The sequence below is a fragment of the Tenrec ecaudatus genome, chromosome X (genome assembly GCF_050624435.1).
Source record: "Tenrec ecaudatus isolate mTenEca1 chromosome X, mTenEca1.hap1, whole genome shotgun sequence".
Lineage (NCBI taxonomy): Eukaryota > Metazoa > Chordata > Mammalia > Afrosoricida > Tenrecidae > Tenrec > Tenrec ecaudatus.
This window is the reverse complement of record NC_134548.1, coordinates 132,522,703-132,536,259: the sequence shown is the minus strand read 5'-3', so window position 1 is coordinate 132,536,259 and position 13,557 is coordinate 132,522,703. Positions and strand designations below refer to the sequence as shown.

General features: G+C 43.2%; 1 protein-coding gene across 1 annotated transcript; it reads right to left on the bottom strand.

Annotated features, from left to right (window-relative positions):
• Nucleotides 1–2,415: 2,415 nt before the first annotated feature.
• Nucleotides 2,416–11,320, bottom strand: ZBTB33 (zinc finger and BTB domain containing 33). Its single transcript, XM_075538530.1, has 2 exons — nucleotides 11,091–11,320; nucleotides 2,416–7,416 (listed from the first exon to the last, which is right to left on the bottom strand). Exon 2 carries the CDS (start codon nucleotides 7,412–7,414, stop codon nucleotides 5,393–5,395), a length of 2,022 nt encoding a protein of 673 aa, XP_075394645.1. The 5' UTR covers nucleotides 7,415–7,416; nucleotides 11,091–11,320; the 3' UTR covers nucleotides 2,416–5,392.
• Nucleotides 11,321–13,557: the final 2,237 nt, after the last annotated feature.

Genomic DNA, 13,557 nt, shown 5'->3' with positions numbered 1-13,557 from the left:
TTAATCCTTGTGACTATTTAATCTTCAACTATTGTGCTTCTACCCCAGCAAACAGCACGTATCCTGCACTCTAACCCCAAAGAACCATTTGTATTTACACTTGCTCTTACCAGTCCCCCTTATTTTCCTGCTGAGACCATTCAGGACTCTATTCAGGTCAAGGTTATGAAAATCTTACAATGCTGCTTCTTAAGTGTTACCGTAGACTTTAGAAATCCATCTGACACATCGTGCTATTTTGTCCAGTTCCCTTTAATTACATGTAGCTTTAAACCAGCGACCAGATGGAGTCCCAAACACTTTGGCATCCATGCCTTCACTTTCAAGTGAACACTTGCATTGGCATTCTTAAGTCAGTCGGAGAAGTGCTTGATTTAAAGGAAGATGGATAATCCTACACTTGCATACTGTATAAATACAGGGGCTACAGGAGGGGACCAGACAAATAGTTCTGCACACACAGAACACATACTAGAAAACTTTCTGCCCATCTCGCTATCTTCCACCTCGGTGGAGTAGAGGTAGCAGAAAAAATGCTGGTGCTCACATCTCCCTTGCAGACACCCAGCCATCAAAAATCAAGGCACAAGTGAGCTTATTATTTACCACAGATCTTTGCAGAACATTCTGTTTAACTTTCAGCATTACAAGTGTTGTCTCATCCAGATCTCAATTCTGAAACCTGATAAACCTTTTGCAGTCTACAAAATTATTTTCTACACTTTGGAGCATTATTAAAATTTGATTGGATTTCAAATAGGGACGACTTGACCATTTGATTCTCTCTCTACAAACACCAACTTGTAATCTCAATGACATTTTCTTTCTATCTCCTGGGGGGCGGGGAGCATTTCCATCTTACCTTTTGCTTCCAGTGAACGTGTCTTGAGTATTTCATTTTTTAAAAAGGCACCATTACACAGTACATCCACTTATCACATTTCTTAAAAGTGTTAAGATTCTATGACTCATTTCTATGTATTTTTCTTACTTTACAAAATAACTTGAAACACTATAGATTTTGTAACTTAATTTGAGCAGCTTCGTTTTGTATTACATTGGCCTATATACAGTGCATGTCACCTTAGGAAAATTAATATTTGCTGCTTTACTGTTTTGCAAACTATTTGCTGTAATGAAGGAATTTCTATTTCCACTATGTATCTTGATTGTGTTTTGTAATATTTATTGCTTTGTTCCTAATTCTGCTTTGAAAATAACAAACTGGGCATGAAACATTAAAATATTAACCCAGAATCTGTATCAGCTGGATGTTGCTTAAAACCTATATCACTGCCATGTTTGAAACCCAGGATGCTTTTGTGATGTTTCAAATTAATAAAACTATTCTCCTTATCCACTTACATGTGTCCTCCTAGCACCTACAGGTTAGCAAACTCTAAAGCAAACCAGTGGTTTGCTCACGTTCAACTGTCATGGGTCAAGAAAACCTAATGGCATATGTGTGTGTGTAGGGGGGGTGTCTTAAATTTTTTTCTTGAAACAAGCAGCCATATACGTGTGGCGTAAGACACGGAAGCAGCACACCAGCCTGTGTGATCCAAGGATTATAAATAAAATCCAAATTCAGTGGAAGGGATGATTATTAGAGCTTAATTTTGAACACACCATTTGGAGATTATGGATGACAGTAAAAGCTCAAAACTCATTTACAAGGTCCCCCATGTGGGAATAGCCTTGTCATTATACTGAATGCACTGTGAGGGACTACTGCAGGTATAGTTAGGTTAAAATGTGACACCTTATCATTTGATCTCCCTTTTGATTCAATGTGTTTCCATTTGGGGTTTTTTTTTTACCTTTTTGAATAAGACTTTTCTCCATTTAGTCTGTCATTGTTTTTCTGTATATGAAATCCAGGATAGGCAAATCTAGAGACAGCAACTAGATGAATAGTTTTCTAGGTACATGACTCTGGTGGTGCAGGTGTAATGCATTTGGCTTACAACCCCAAGGCCTGCAGTTTGAAATTACCAGCTGTTCCCAGGGAGAAAGATGAGGCTTCCTACTCTCGTAAATATGTAGTGTCTTGGAAACCCCACAAGGGCAGTTCCACCCTGTCCTATGGGGCTGTTATGGAGTCAAAATTGACTTGATAAGTAATGAGTTTTGAGAGGGACATGGCAGGTTGGTGGGAAATAGGGAGCTAACAAGTACAGGGAAAGAGAAATATTGATTGTGGTGGTGATTACACAACTCTGGAATATGACCGAACTATGGAAATGTACGATATGGGAACTGTAAAAACAAGCCTACTGGGAAACATTGCCCAGCTGACAAGACCAGCGCAGTTCGCATCTCCCCCCACAGCTGAAAAGCAGTAGCATGTAAAAGGCTACTTTCTGACAGATCAATCGTAGTTACAAAGAAAAGTACACTCAAAAATGAGAGTTAAAACATTTTATTTTTTGCCATCAAGAAGCTCTACGAACTACAGCCATGAATGGTTTATGCAAAGTCAGACTTCAAAGTCCTGACAAAGAAGCCTGTAAAAGTCTGAGCTTAAGAGAACTGGGGGAAGTGAGCAAGGTTGTACATGACTGAGAGCGGAGGGAGGCAGGAGTGCTGAGTTCACACCGGATACTTTTGAAATTCTGCACGCCTTAGAAGACAATGCACCTTGATCAGTTTGGCCACTTGTTTGATTTTGGGTGAATTTTTGGGGGGGAGGGGACTGCAGCATTAATTCCTCAGAATGGCTCTGGGGCAGTAGGGATTGTTACTGCCAAAATGGTAAGGATCATATATTTTTTTTTACTTTAGTCTTGCAAGATTGCTATGGCATTGTCAACACTCTGCTTAGTGGGCAAGGATTTTTCACTTTCGTCATTTAACAACTGATTATTACAAATAGGACCCCTCTAGAGTATTTACAGGTTATTGGGCCAACCTGAAAAAAGGGGGGAGTTTGATAGCCAGGAAGCTAAGAAACAGAAGCACCCCATACTACATTTGAACCAGTCTTGCTAGATTTCCAACCCAATCAACACTGAGGGAGATGGGTTTTAGCCCCAAAGGACTCTTCCCCCAGAACTCCAGACTTTGGACATGAAAACTTCTCCTAGGAAAACTGCAGACTCTGAAAAATACCTGCAGACCCTGAGACAGATGCAAAGAGGAGTCATCTGGCAAAAAATGTTCTCTCTATATATATATATAAATTTTTGGTAGCCCTACTACAAAAAAGCATTTAAAAATGGTTAACCCCCCCAAAAAATACCTTTAATATGCAGTTTGAATTTAATTTTCAGAATTCACACAGAGCACAGCACTTGCCAATAGTTACAGCCACATTATTCAGATTGGATAGTTTTCCCTTATAGACTGCCCTGTTTGTCCTAACGGTACTTAGGAGCAATGACCACCTTTTATTATTCCTCTAACCGTTTAAATCTGAGAAGCCTCAAAGTTCTCTTGGCATCCTCAGTTCAGTCTCTCATGTAGAAGCAATTACATATCACTGGGGAAATAGAACTAATGAAACTCCAAGTCTCCAAAGAAAACCTTTCAGAGTGCAACCTAGTGTCAAAGAGTAATACTCTTAGTATCTGCACAGATATGGTTATTCCAGAGATCACAGCCTTAAATTACACGCCACTTTCAAAAGGTCTGCGGGTTAGTCTACAAAATGATTTGAACTTTTGGACTCAACAGAACAGAAAACAGATGCACATCACACTCTGCCCCTTGGTATGCAAAGGGTTATATATGTATTTTTCCCCTTGTAATTAATGTAAATACTGATGCTGGACACCCACAAGAAGCACTGAGCCCATTAAGCTTCTTGTGTGGCTTACCAGCAGAATAATGTACACATAAGAAATAATGATTAAAGCTTTAAGTTCAAAGTCAAGAAATAGGCTATTTTTCAAAAATACATGACTAGGACAAAGAAAACACCTATGTTAAATTAATACTTACACAAGGTTACAAATGACTAATAACTATGCACAACAATCATTGTTCAGTATCTATTAACTTTTTTTTCCTTTGCAAAAAAAATCATTTACAGAAGTTCAACAATTATGTTCTAAATGCTAGGCTATATATTTATTCCAATCTGCTCACTTTCAGTACTAGCACAATTATAAGTTTGGATTTTAGTTTCTAAGTGTTTAAATATGTGCCATTTTAAAGGGAATAAAGGTGGTATTTCGCAACTAAATGTGTAATTGACAAGCCTAAACAACATTCCACATATCATTGCAGATGGCTGTACTATTGCAGCCGGTTGCAGGTGGAGTTGAACTTATTTTCAGAGTTAAAACCTAAAAGGTCTTGCAGAAAGGAAAATTCTAGACCACTGAATCAGCTGTGTCAAATGAATTTTTTAACCAAGGATTCTCATATGAATACTTAAAAAATAAATGCCAGGAGTCTCCCACCTGAAGTGTGTTAGGATGAATTTGATTTGTGGAAATGATAGTTTGAAAAGAGTTATACATATTGACAAGGTTCATTTGGTGGCTTTCAGATTCAAAATTTGAAAAAAAAAACACAACATTGGAATATTTCAACTGAAGTGAGCAAAAAGGAAACCTTTCTTCAATTCCACTCTCTTGAACATGTGAGACTGCAGACTTAAAAATAAATGAAACAAACAGCTCTTTTCATCTCTTCTTGCCTGCATCATGGAGATCTGTTTTTCCATTACTATCTCACCCCCCACCCCCAGACTACATTGCAAAGGCATATATTTTGGTCAGGCCACCTACGTCTTTTCCAGATGGTGGCAACTAAGAACAATACGTAATTCTAATTAGCTAAAACTAATTTAGTCTTCAGATGACTTGTCTGCCTGGCCATTTGTGTGTGTGTGTTTGTTGGGGGGAGATTGCTATCTACTTTGATTAGCAGAATACACAACCAAGTGGGAGAGTTCTGAGAATTTCCAGAACAACCTTAGAAGTCATTTCCTTTTTATGCCATATACAAGACACAACACACATACATAGTCTCAGACATTAACAAAAATGAGAATTCGGCAGTAAAGTGCTAACATGGAAGGGGAAAGCTGTAAGATGTACTAGGGTATTCTAATAACTCCAATTCTTTTAAAAAAACATTCAGACTGCTTCAAATTCTATTCAGAAAACTATCTCTCCAAGCCCCCCCCTCCCCTTTTATTTACCTCTCAACTGAATAGAAAGCTAACTATATAAACAGGTACTGGGGCGGGGCAGTGGAAAAATGCTCAATTGCTACTCAAACTTTCAGAAAATGTTGTTTCTAAAAAATCAACAAATAATCCAACTGCCTTCTGATGACACGGTCAATCAAGTGAACTCAGTGTCACCTTCATTTGTTTAACCAGTCTTCTGCAACCTCTTCCCCTCATCCAAGGCAAAACTTTCTGCTGTTTCAAAGGAGTTCAGTAAGATTCTGGTATTATAAATTCAAACTCAGTACTGCCATCTGTTACATTCTGTTTAAAAATGGAATCATTTTCCTGCTGAGTGAAGATATCATCCCAGGTCATTGGTTTGTTTGGAGTAGATGTGGCCCCTACTGGAGGTTCTTTCCCAGCATCGACCTTATACCCAATACCATCATCCTTCATTACAGGCATAGGGCTTGGCCTATCCGAAAGGTAGGCATATTGTCTGATCTGCAATGACCTGCATGGATGTAAACGATAAAGCTTGGCGTCTCCAGAAGGATCTTGACTATGAACTGACTTGATGTGTGAAGACATAAACTGATAGTTGATGAAAGATTTGCCACAGGCCAAACACTGATATCTTCGCTCTCCTGTGTGATGAATTTCATGTTTTGTGCGATATTCGGCCAGAGGGAACACTTTCTCACAGTAGCGACAGGGGTACTTCTTCTCCCAAGAGTGAATGTTAAAGTGTCTCCGCAAGCTTGTCAGACAGACATATGACCTTTTGCAGACAATGCAGATATAATAGATTCTTCCATCTACTATTAACTCATAGTGATCATCATGCTTTACTTTCATTCGCTTGTTTGCCGACTCACTGCTAGAGGTTTTGGGCATATCACTCTCAAGTCTGGCCTCCCCTTCGTCAGGGTCATCTTTGACAGGGATCACTATGTCGTAAGTATCCTCACCGATATTTGCATATACTTTGCAACCAGTGGACAAGCCCTCAATTTCCGTTGCTGTATCTAAAGTAATGATCTTCTGACCTTCCATTAGATGTTTCGAGCCTAAGCCTGGATCATTAGTGTTTCTAGTAATTATGTCTGAAATCTTTAGTGAACTGGAGAGCGGGTCGTGCAGAAGTGTAGGCACTGGCATCCTCTGTACCAGTGATCCATCAAAGGTGGTATTTGAGGGGATATTTGCCTGAGGAACCAAAGATGTATTACTGACAGCTGAGTCTGGACTAGAGCTAACAGTGTCATCATCATCATCTATGATCTCTTCTTCTTCCTCTTCGTGGGCCCCATTTCCTGATAAAACAGCACTGTTCGGTGGCTGTGGGTTCTGCACAAGTATATTGATTGAAGGGGACATATGGGTTGGCAGTGAAGAACTGACACTTGGTGGTGCAGTCAGCGGTGCCTGATTGAGCAAAATGATGTTGGGAGTAAGATGTGCTGGGGCTGAAGAGACCAGCACTGTCTCACTTCCTGGTGTTTGGCTCAGCGTTACCTGATTCACAGAAGGTATCAGTTTCTGCGTTGGTGTGATACTTGCTGTAGGGGGAGATTCATTGCTAGCACAAGGTGTAACATCCGAAACAGCAACAGAGCCTGGGTTAGGCTGGACCGGTGTGGTGCTATTCGGCAAAGACTCCTTTGCAGGCAGAATCTCAGAGCAGAAAATGACATCCTCGTCATTGTCGTCGTCATCGTCATCGGAATCGGTAACAATGATCTTTTTTGTTTTGTAATCTTTAGCAGACAAGGAAAAAGACTCTGTTATGATAGGCATGACCGTGGCCCCAGCATCTTGAGCTTCATCTTTCGCTTTTTCAATCTCGACGTTCTTGTCATTGGAACCAGGAGGTAAGGGCTGTGCATCGCCATCCTCAACTGCACTTGCCATACTTTTCACCTGCGACAAGGGGACACCAAGCTCGGCTATAAATTTCACTCCTAATAACTGCCCTGATTTAATTAACTCATCAAGCAAGTCTGATCTCACTCGGACAATCTTAGAACTATAGATGTAATTGAGAATTTCGGCGAAGATCTCTGCTCTGATAAAGCTCAGTTCAACCACTTGCCCGGCAACTGAGAAGAGCTGATGAAAGTATGTGCTAGAAGCTGAGAGAATATTCCTGTGGGCCCGGAATTTTCGGTCTTCCACGATCACAGTCACATCACAGAAGAGTCCGTGACCACGCTGCTCATTCAAGGAGTTAAGGAGATTGCCAGAGTATTGGGTGTCTGTAGCAGAAATCAGTTTTCTACTCTCCATGCCTGCAAGAGAAAGGGAAGTAGAGAGGTCAGGTGAAGAGGATCGGGAAGGAAAAACAAAAGTATGTGCTCATTCAGAATGTAAGCCACAATATCGGCAGCACATGTATTCACGTGTTAAGAGAAGGCTGGAATTGTGTGTATGTGAATTGTTTGGGGTTCAGGCCGAAGTCTTATGATTTTCCCATGAAGCACCCCCTACACACGCTCCACAGTTTCAGTCATCTCCACAGTGATATTCCTTTGATAGTCAGATACACCTATCAGCACAAAGCCATCTTTAGAGATTAGAACTAATCTCCTTTTCAAAAAGAATATAGTTCATTATTAATATTTGGGTTTGCTGGTTTTGTCTTTTTTTGGGGGGGTTGTTTTTTTGCTAATTTTATTCAATCACTTCTCAGTCTTTTAAAAAAACAGTCGTTAATATATGGGTCACAAAACATTTGCCACCTCAACAAACTTTGCATGTCCAGTCCAGGGACATTAACTATGTTCCTCACATTGCTCAACTAAATGTCCCCATCACCTGGACCAGAAGGACAGTGTCTCCCCCCACCCCTGAAGCCTGGGGCCTTCTTCCTCACTCCCACTGGCCTGCCCACCTCTGGGAGCCATTAATGAATTCTGATCGCCATACACCTGACTACTCCAGATGTTTCATATCAGAGGGATCAATAGGATTTTTGTCCTTTTGTGACAGACTTGTTTCACTCAGCATGTTTTGGTGGTTAATTTTAACATTCTTAAACCTTTCAGAAAAAATCCTCAGCATGCATACACACAAGCTATCTAATTTGCAACTGAATTCATGGAATGTCAGAACAGCTTAGCATACACAATGCAGAGACCAAAGTACGTATTCTCCCTAAAACATAGCAGCTAATCAATCATCTCAGCAACCCTCAAGGCACAAAGGTTAAGCATTCTGCTGCTGCGAACACAAAGGTTGGTGGGTTGAACCCACCAGCCTCTCAGAGGGTGAAAAGACCTCTTGACCAATCCCCAGGAAGCCTAGAAAATCCTATAGGGTCACTCTGAGTCCAGATCCACTCAGTGGCACAGGACTACCGTTAAGAAAACAGTCAAAAGCTACTCTCTGCAACCTGCAACTGAATCCAGCATTTGTGAACATGGACAATTATTACTAACTTCCCATGACTTTTCTCTTTTTATTTAAGTGTGGTGTTTTGTCTTGATAAACTATTAAATATCTTTCTTACTCTCTACTTCTTTATTCTCTTTAACGATTAACCTTTTAACCACGGAAGGGTTCTGAGCCTTTTCCTTCACCTCTCTACCTTTATCACTCCAGACAACTCAAAACCAAACTCAATGCCATCGAGTCCATTCCAGCCCACAGGAAGAGCAGAACTGACCCTTTGTGTTTCTAAAGCTATAAACGTTATGGGAACAAAAAGCCTCATCTTTCTCCCTCAAAGGTGGGTAGTGATTTCAAACTGTTGAGCCTGCAGTTAGCTGACCCACTGAGCCATCATCCCTTGAAGTGGCTTGTGAAACAGAGTGCCAAGGGAAATCAACAGCTGCTATTGTGAAAAGGGGAAAAAGTTTTGCTTCCTATGCTTACTGGCATAAGAACATGCAATATTTTGTTTTGTTAATTAGGAATTATGTGCATTGGGCGTAAAAACATTTTTTCATACCAAGTGTGGTGGTAGAGAGGAAAACATGAACTTACTGGATTGGAACAGCCATCACTCTAGACAAAGGGCGAGGCATCAGTTTATAGAGCATAGCCATGGCACATCCTCCAAACCCTTTTTTTACCCGTTTGGCAAAAGATATTCTAACAATTAATCTGAGGTGTGGAGGAGAAAAATATGTGTGTGCATGTATATGCGTGTGACTAATTATTCAGTGATGGACACTGTTAGGTTCCAAACACCAGGCCACTGTGAGAAAACGAACATATGAAATGGAGGACAACTCTAAAGATATGTATCTGGCAAATTACATCATCATACAACTGCCCAAAACATCACTCTATCTAACTGCCCAAAGGCCAAGAATTATAGCCTAACCCAAATGCCAAATTAAGGTCACCATCACAGCCAGGGCCACTCTCACTTCACACCCCATATTCTTTACTGTCAGAGGGTCCTCCTTTATGGACAAAATAGCCCGAGAGGTATTTTTCACTGTGGTTGTAAATGTGAAATGTTGGCTAGTGACAGTGCCAATAAGTGAAGTGTAGATGTATAAGTATCTATATATGAGCAGATACACGTGAAAGGACTTTAAAAAAGTTTATGGGGAAATTCCGTGATCTTTTTATTCCATTTTCCCAACACGTTGAAGTCCCCTTTCAAATTTAAATGTTAACAATGAGTTCATAAGTACTTTTTTCACCCTGACAATTTTACTAATAATATTCTGCCCCTTTAAAGTTGCCAAATTAGCACCGCTGGCCCAGGGTGTCAGTTATGGGTGTTAATACTATCCTATACACAGTGGGGAAGGGGGAGTGTCTGAAACATCTTCTGAAATTTCTCACAAAGATAGTTTAAGAACAATAAATAGCAAGAAGCCTGAAAGCCATGGACTACACACGCCTTATCAGTTAGGAGATGATGCTTGTTCACAGCACCCAGGAATCTCAGGTTACCAAAAAGACACTCATTGGAAAGGGTGATCTTTGGACAGCTTGCTGCTGAAATGTGGCGATTTCAACAGAAGTCACTTTTTCAGTGGAAAGGTTTTCAAGACCTGCTCCTGCAAATTGTCACAAATGCCTGCTTTTGGTTTTCCTCAACGTGGACACTCATGGAAATGTCCATGCTCAGGGGACACTGGGGTTTGGTTTCATTTTGTTAATTGGTTTCCCCTTTCCCCCATCAGGTCGCGGGAACCCACCCCAAAATTCAGGACTTGACCTGGAAAAGTCACTGGGCATCCTGGGGGGTGGGGACCAATCTTGGACCTAGGGCAGGTAGAACCAGGGGTTGGGGAAGGTGAAAAGGAGTGCAGTGGGAGGAAAGCCTCAGGCGCGGGGCTGGGGAGGACGTGAGGTGGTGGTGGGGGAGCAGGTTCTATCCGACATGACACGCGGCTCCCTGAGGCAGCAGCACCCCAGCTCCCCTCCTCCACTGCCCTCTGCCCACTTTGCCCCCAGCTGGCTGCAGCTGAGCTCCCGAGCTGCTGCTCCCATGAAAAGGCAGCTCCGGGCACAGGGAGAAGAGGGGTGCCAGGGAAAGTAAAAGCTGGTGAACAGAAGGGTTGGGTGTTGTGGGGGACGCCGCTGAGCAGGCGGCATTGTTAAGCCTGGGGAAGGGGACCGAAGGGGAGGATGGGCCGACCGAAGGGCTGGAGAGCAAAGAGGGGGCGAAGAGGAAGAAAGGGGGGCCGAAAATGGCAGGCAGAGGCGCGAGAAGGACCGAGGGGGTGTCAGCGGCGGGCTCCCTAAGCCCCCGGCCTACCAGGGCAGGCACGGCCCCTCGGTCCTGGAGGCGCCGGCGCCAAGGCCGGGCAGGTCCGCTGCCTCGGGGGCCCACACAAAGAAAGGACTGGGGAGCACAGCCTAGGGCGGCCGCTTCCTGGTTCCGGAGAGGAGACCGCACGGGCTGGCGGGCGGCCGGCCGGCCCAGGGGCCGGGAGCCAGGGAGCAGGCGCGCTCCTTCCCGCCCGCTCCCCCCGCCCGACTGGGGCCAGCTCCTCACCTGCTTCCTGGCGCCACCGCTTCTCCTAGGGCCGCGCGGAGGGGTGGGAGTCCGCCAACAACAGGGAGCGGGACTCCCGGGCGATCCGACTGCTGCTTTGAACAGCGCTCCAGTCCCGGCGGACGTCGACGCCGCCGCCGCCACAGCTGCCCCAAGCCGCCGACAGAGGGCTCAGCGCGGAAGCGCGGCTTTGAACTCCAAGGCTCCCTCCTCCCGCTGGAGCGGCGCGAGCGCTTCCGGAGAGCGCCGATCTCTATGTGGGCGGCTCGCCTTAGGCACCCTGCACTGCTTTCGGCTCTTTCCGGAAGGGGCGGAGGAAGACTGGGAAGCGGTTGGAGTAGTTTGCTTTTGCTGGAGGGCGAAAGAGTGGGAAAAAAGAACAGGGACGTTAGAGGGTCAAGTTACCGCAGGCAGTTTGGAACGGAGGCAAATTTCGTCCCGAGAACCTAAATAAAAATAAAAATCACTGTAGGGTTTTAGGACACACAAAAACTTGCAGACACGCTACGGTTTTCATTTCTGTGGCAGGTTTGCCTTTGAATCTTCTCTGTTAATTAGCCTGCCAGCGGCGTGATCCCCATTGCTAGGAAGTTGATGCTGACTCTTTTAGACCCCATGGGTTACACCGTAGAAATCCTCTTGATGGACCACTAACTAAAGGCTTTGGACTGTTAACAGCAAGATCAAACTCACCAGCCGCTCCAGGGGAGAAAGATGTGCTGTCTGCTCCCGTAAAGGTTTGCAGCCTCAGACAGTCCACAGAGTTGCTATGACCCAATTAACTCGTTGGCAATGGATTTGGGTTGGAATCTTTATGGAAGCAGATCACCAGGCCTTTCTTCTGTGGTGTCTCTAGATGGGTTCAAACGGCTAACCTTCAGGGTAGTAGAACAGGTTTGTGTCACCCCGGGACCTTGTTCTGAGCCGACAACGCATTACATAATAAGAATGACTTTTAAGATAAAAATCTAGTGTTGGGACAAGCCCTATATTCTTAATTGAATAACAAGCGATGCTAACCTTACTGGCTACCTGCTTAATCTGGACAGCAAACCGTATGGTAGTGTTTGTAGGAGGAAAAAAGCTCACTATAGGCTTCCTCCGCCTGCTGGAGCAGCTGGGGCCCTTCCGGAGAGGTCCCTGCAGTGTTGTTGCACCAAGATAGACACGCTGACAGAAGAAAGGATTTGTACAAGATAAAGAAGCACACACACACACACACCCACAAAAAAACAGAACCAAGCACACTACCAGCTAGTCCTTTCAGACATGTTGACCCTATATGGCAGTGGTTCTCAACCCTCCTAATGCCACGACACTTTAATACAGTTCCTCATGTTGTGGGACCCCCAACCACAAAATTATTTTCATTGATACTTCATCACTGTACTTTTGCTACTCTTATCAATAGAGCTCTTTTATAGATTCATAGAGAATGGCAAACTAAATCTTGGCACTTGAATTGTATCTCAAAAGAGCAACGCTATTAATATTTAAAATTTACATCAGCACTGTTACTTTCTTTACTCCTCTGATTTCCATAGCATTTCATCTTTAGAGTGCCTTACTTTCTGGCAAGGAGCCCTGGTGGCTAAGCGATTACAATTTGGACTGCCAGTCTCAAGAACCACGGTTTGAAACCACCAACTGCTCCGCTGGAAAAAGATGGGCCTTCTACTCCCTTAAGGAATTACAGTCTCCAAAATGAACAGAGGCAGTTCTACAGTGTCCTATGGGGACACGATGAGTCGGCATTGACTCTATGGCAATGAGTGTGCACATCTGACATGTAGTAAATGTTCAATAATTGATAAATGGATACATGAGGGAGTGCCATCATTTTAAATCCTCTGGTAACAGACTTCTGACTAAATATTATGATGAATTAAATAATAAGATAAATATTTGGAGAACAAACTATTTCCCTTTTGGCTGCGTATTGAACATATACAACGAAGGACCCAACCAGTAGCGTTTTCTGTGCCAATTAAGGTCACACAACACCCTCATTTTCTTTTAAAAACGCAGAGAATAATATTGCATCGGTTCCCCCAGACTTGCATTTGCACATATTCACCCTTCGGTTAGCATTCTTGTGATTTCCATGAAAAAGTCTTGTTGAAAAGGTCTATCTGTCAGTAGCTTACTTGAGCAAAACTAAAAGCAGGGAAGAATCTCTGGATGGCACAAGTGGTTAAGTGATCAACTACTAACTGGAAGGTTGGTAGTCCAAATCCACCCAGAAGCACCAAGGAAGAAAGGCTTGCTTCAGAAAGGTCACAGCCTTGAAAAGCCGCTGGAGGACAGTTCTCACCCGCAATATATGCTTGATAGCAACTAACAACAACTGAATTATGGTGAAAAACTGTTCATTCACAGTACAGGAAATCTCTTCCACACTGGTCATGAATGCCCCTAACTGTCCTTCAACACACCAGGAATGAAACTAAAATTAAAATGCTATCTA

Excerpts from the sequence above, each read along its gene's own strand:
- ZBTB33 (XM_075538530.1), bottom strand. The coding sequence starts at position 7,414 with ATGGAGAGTAGAAAACTGATTTCTGCTACAGACACCCAATACTCTGGC.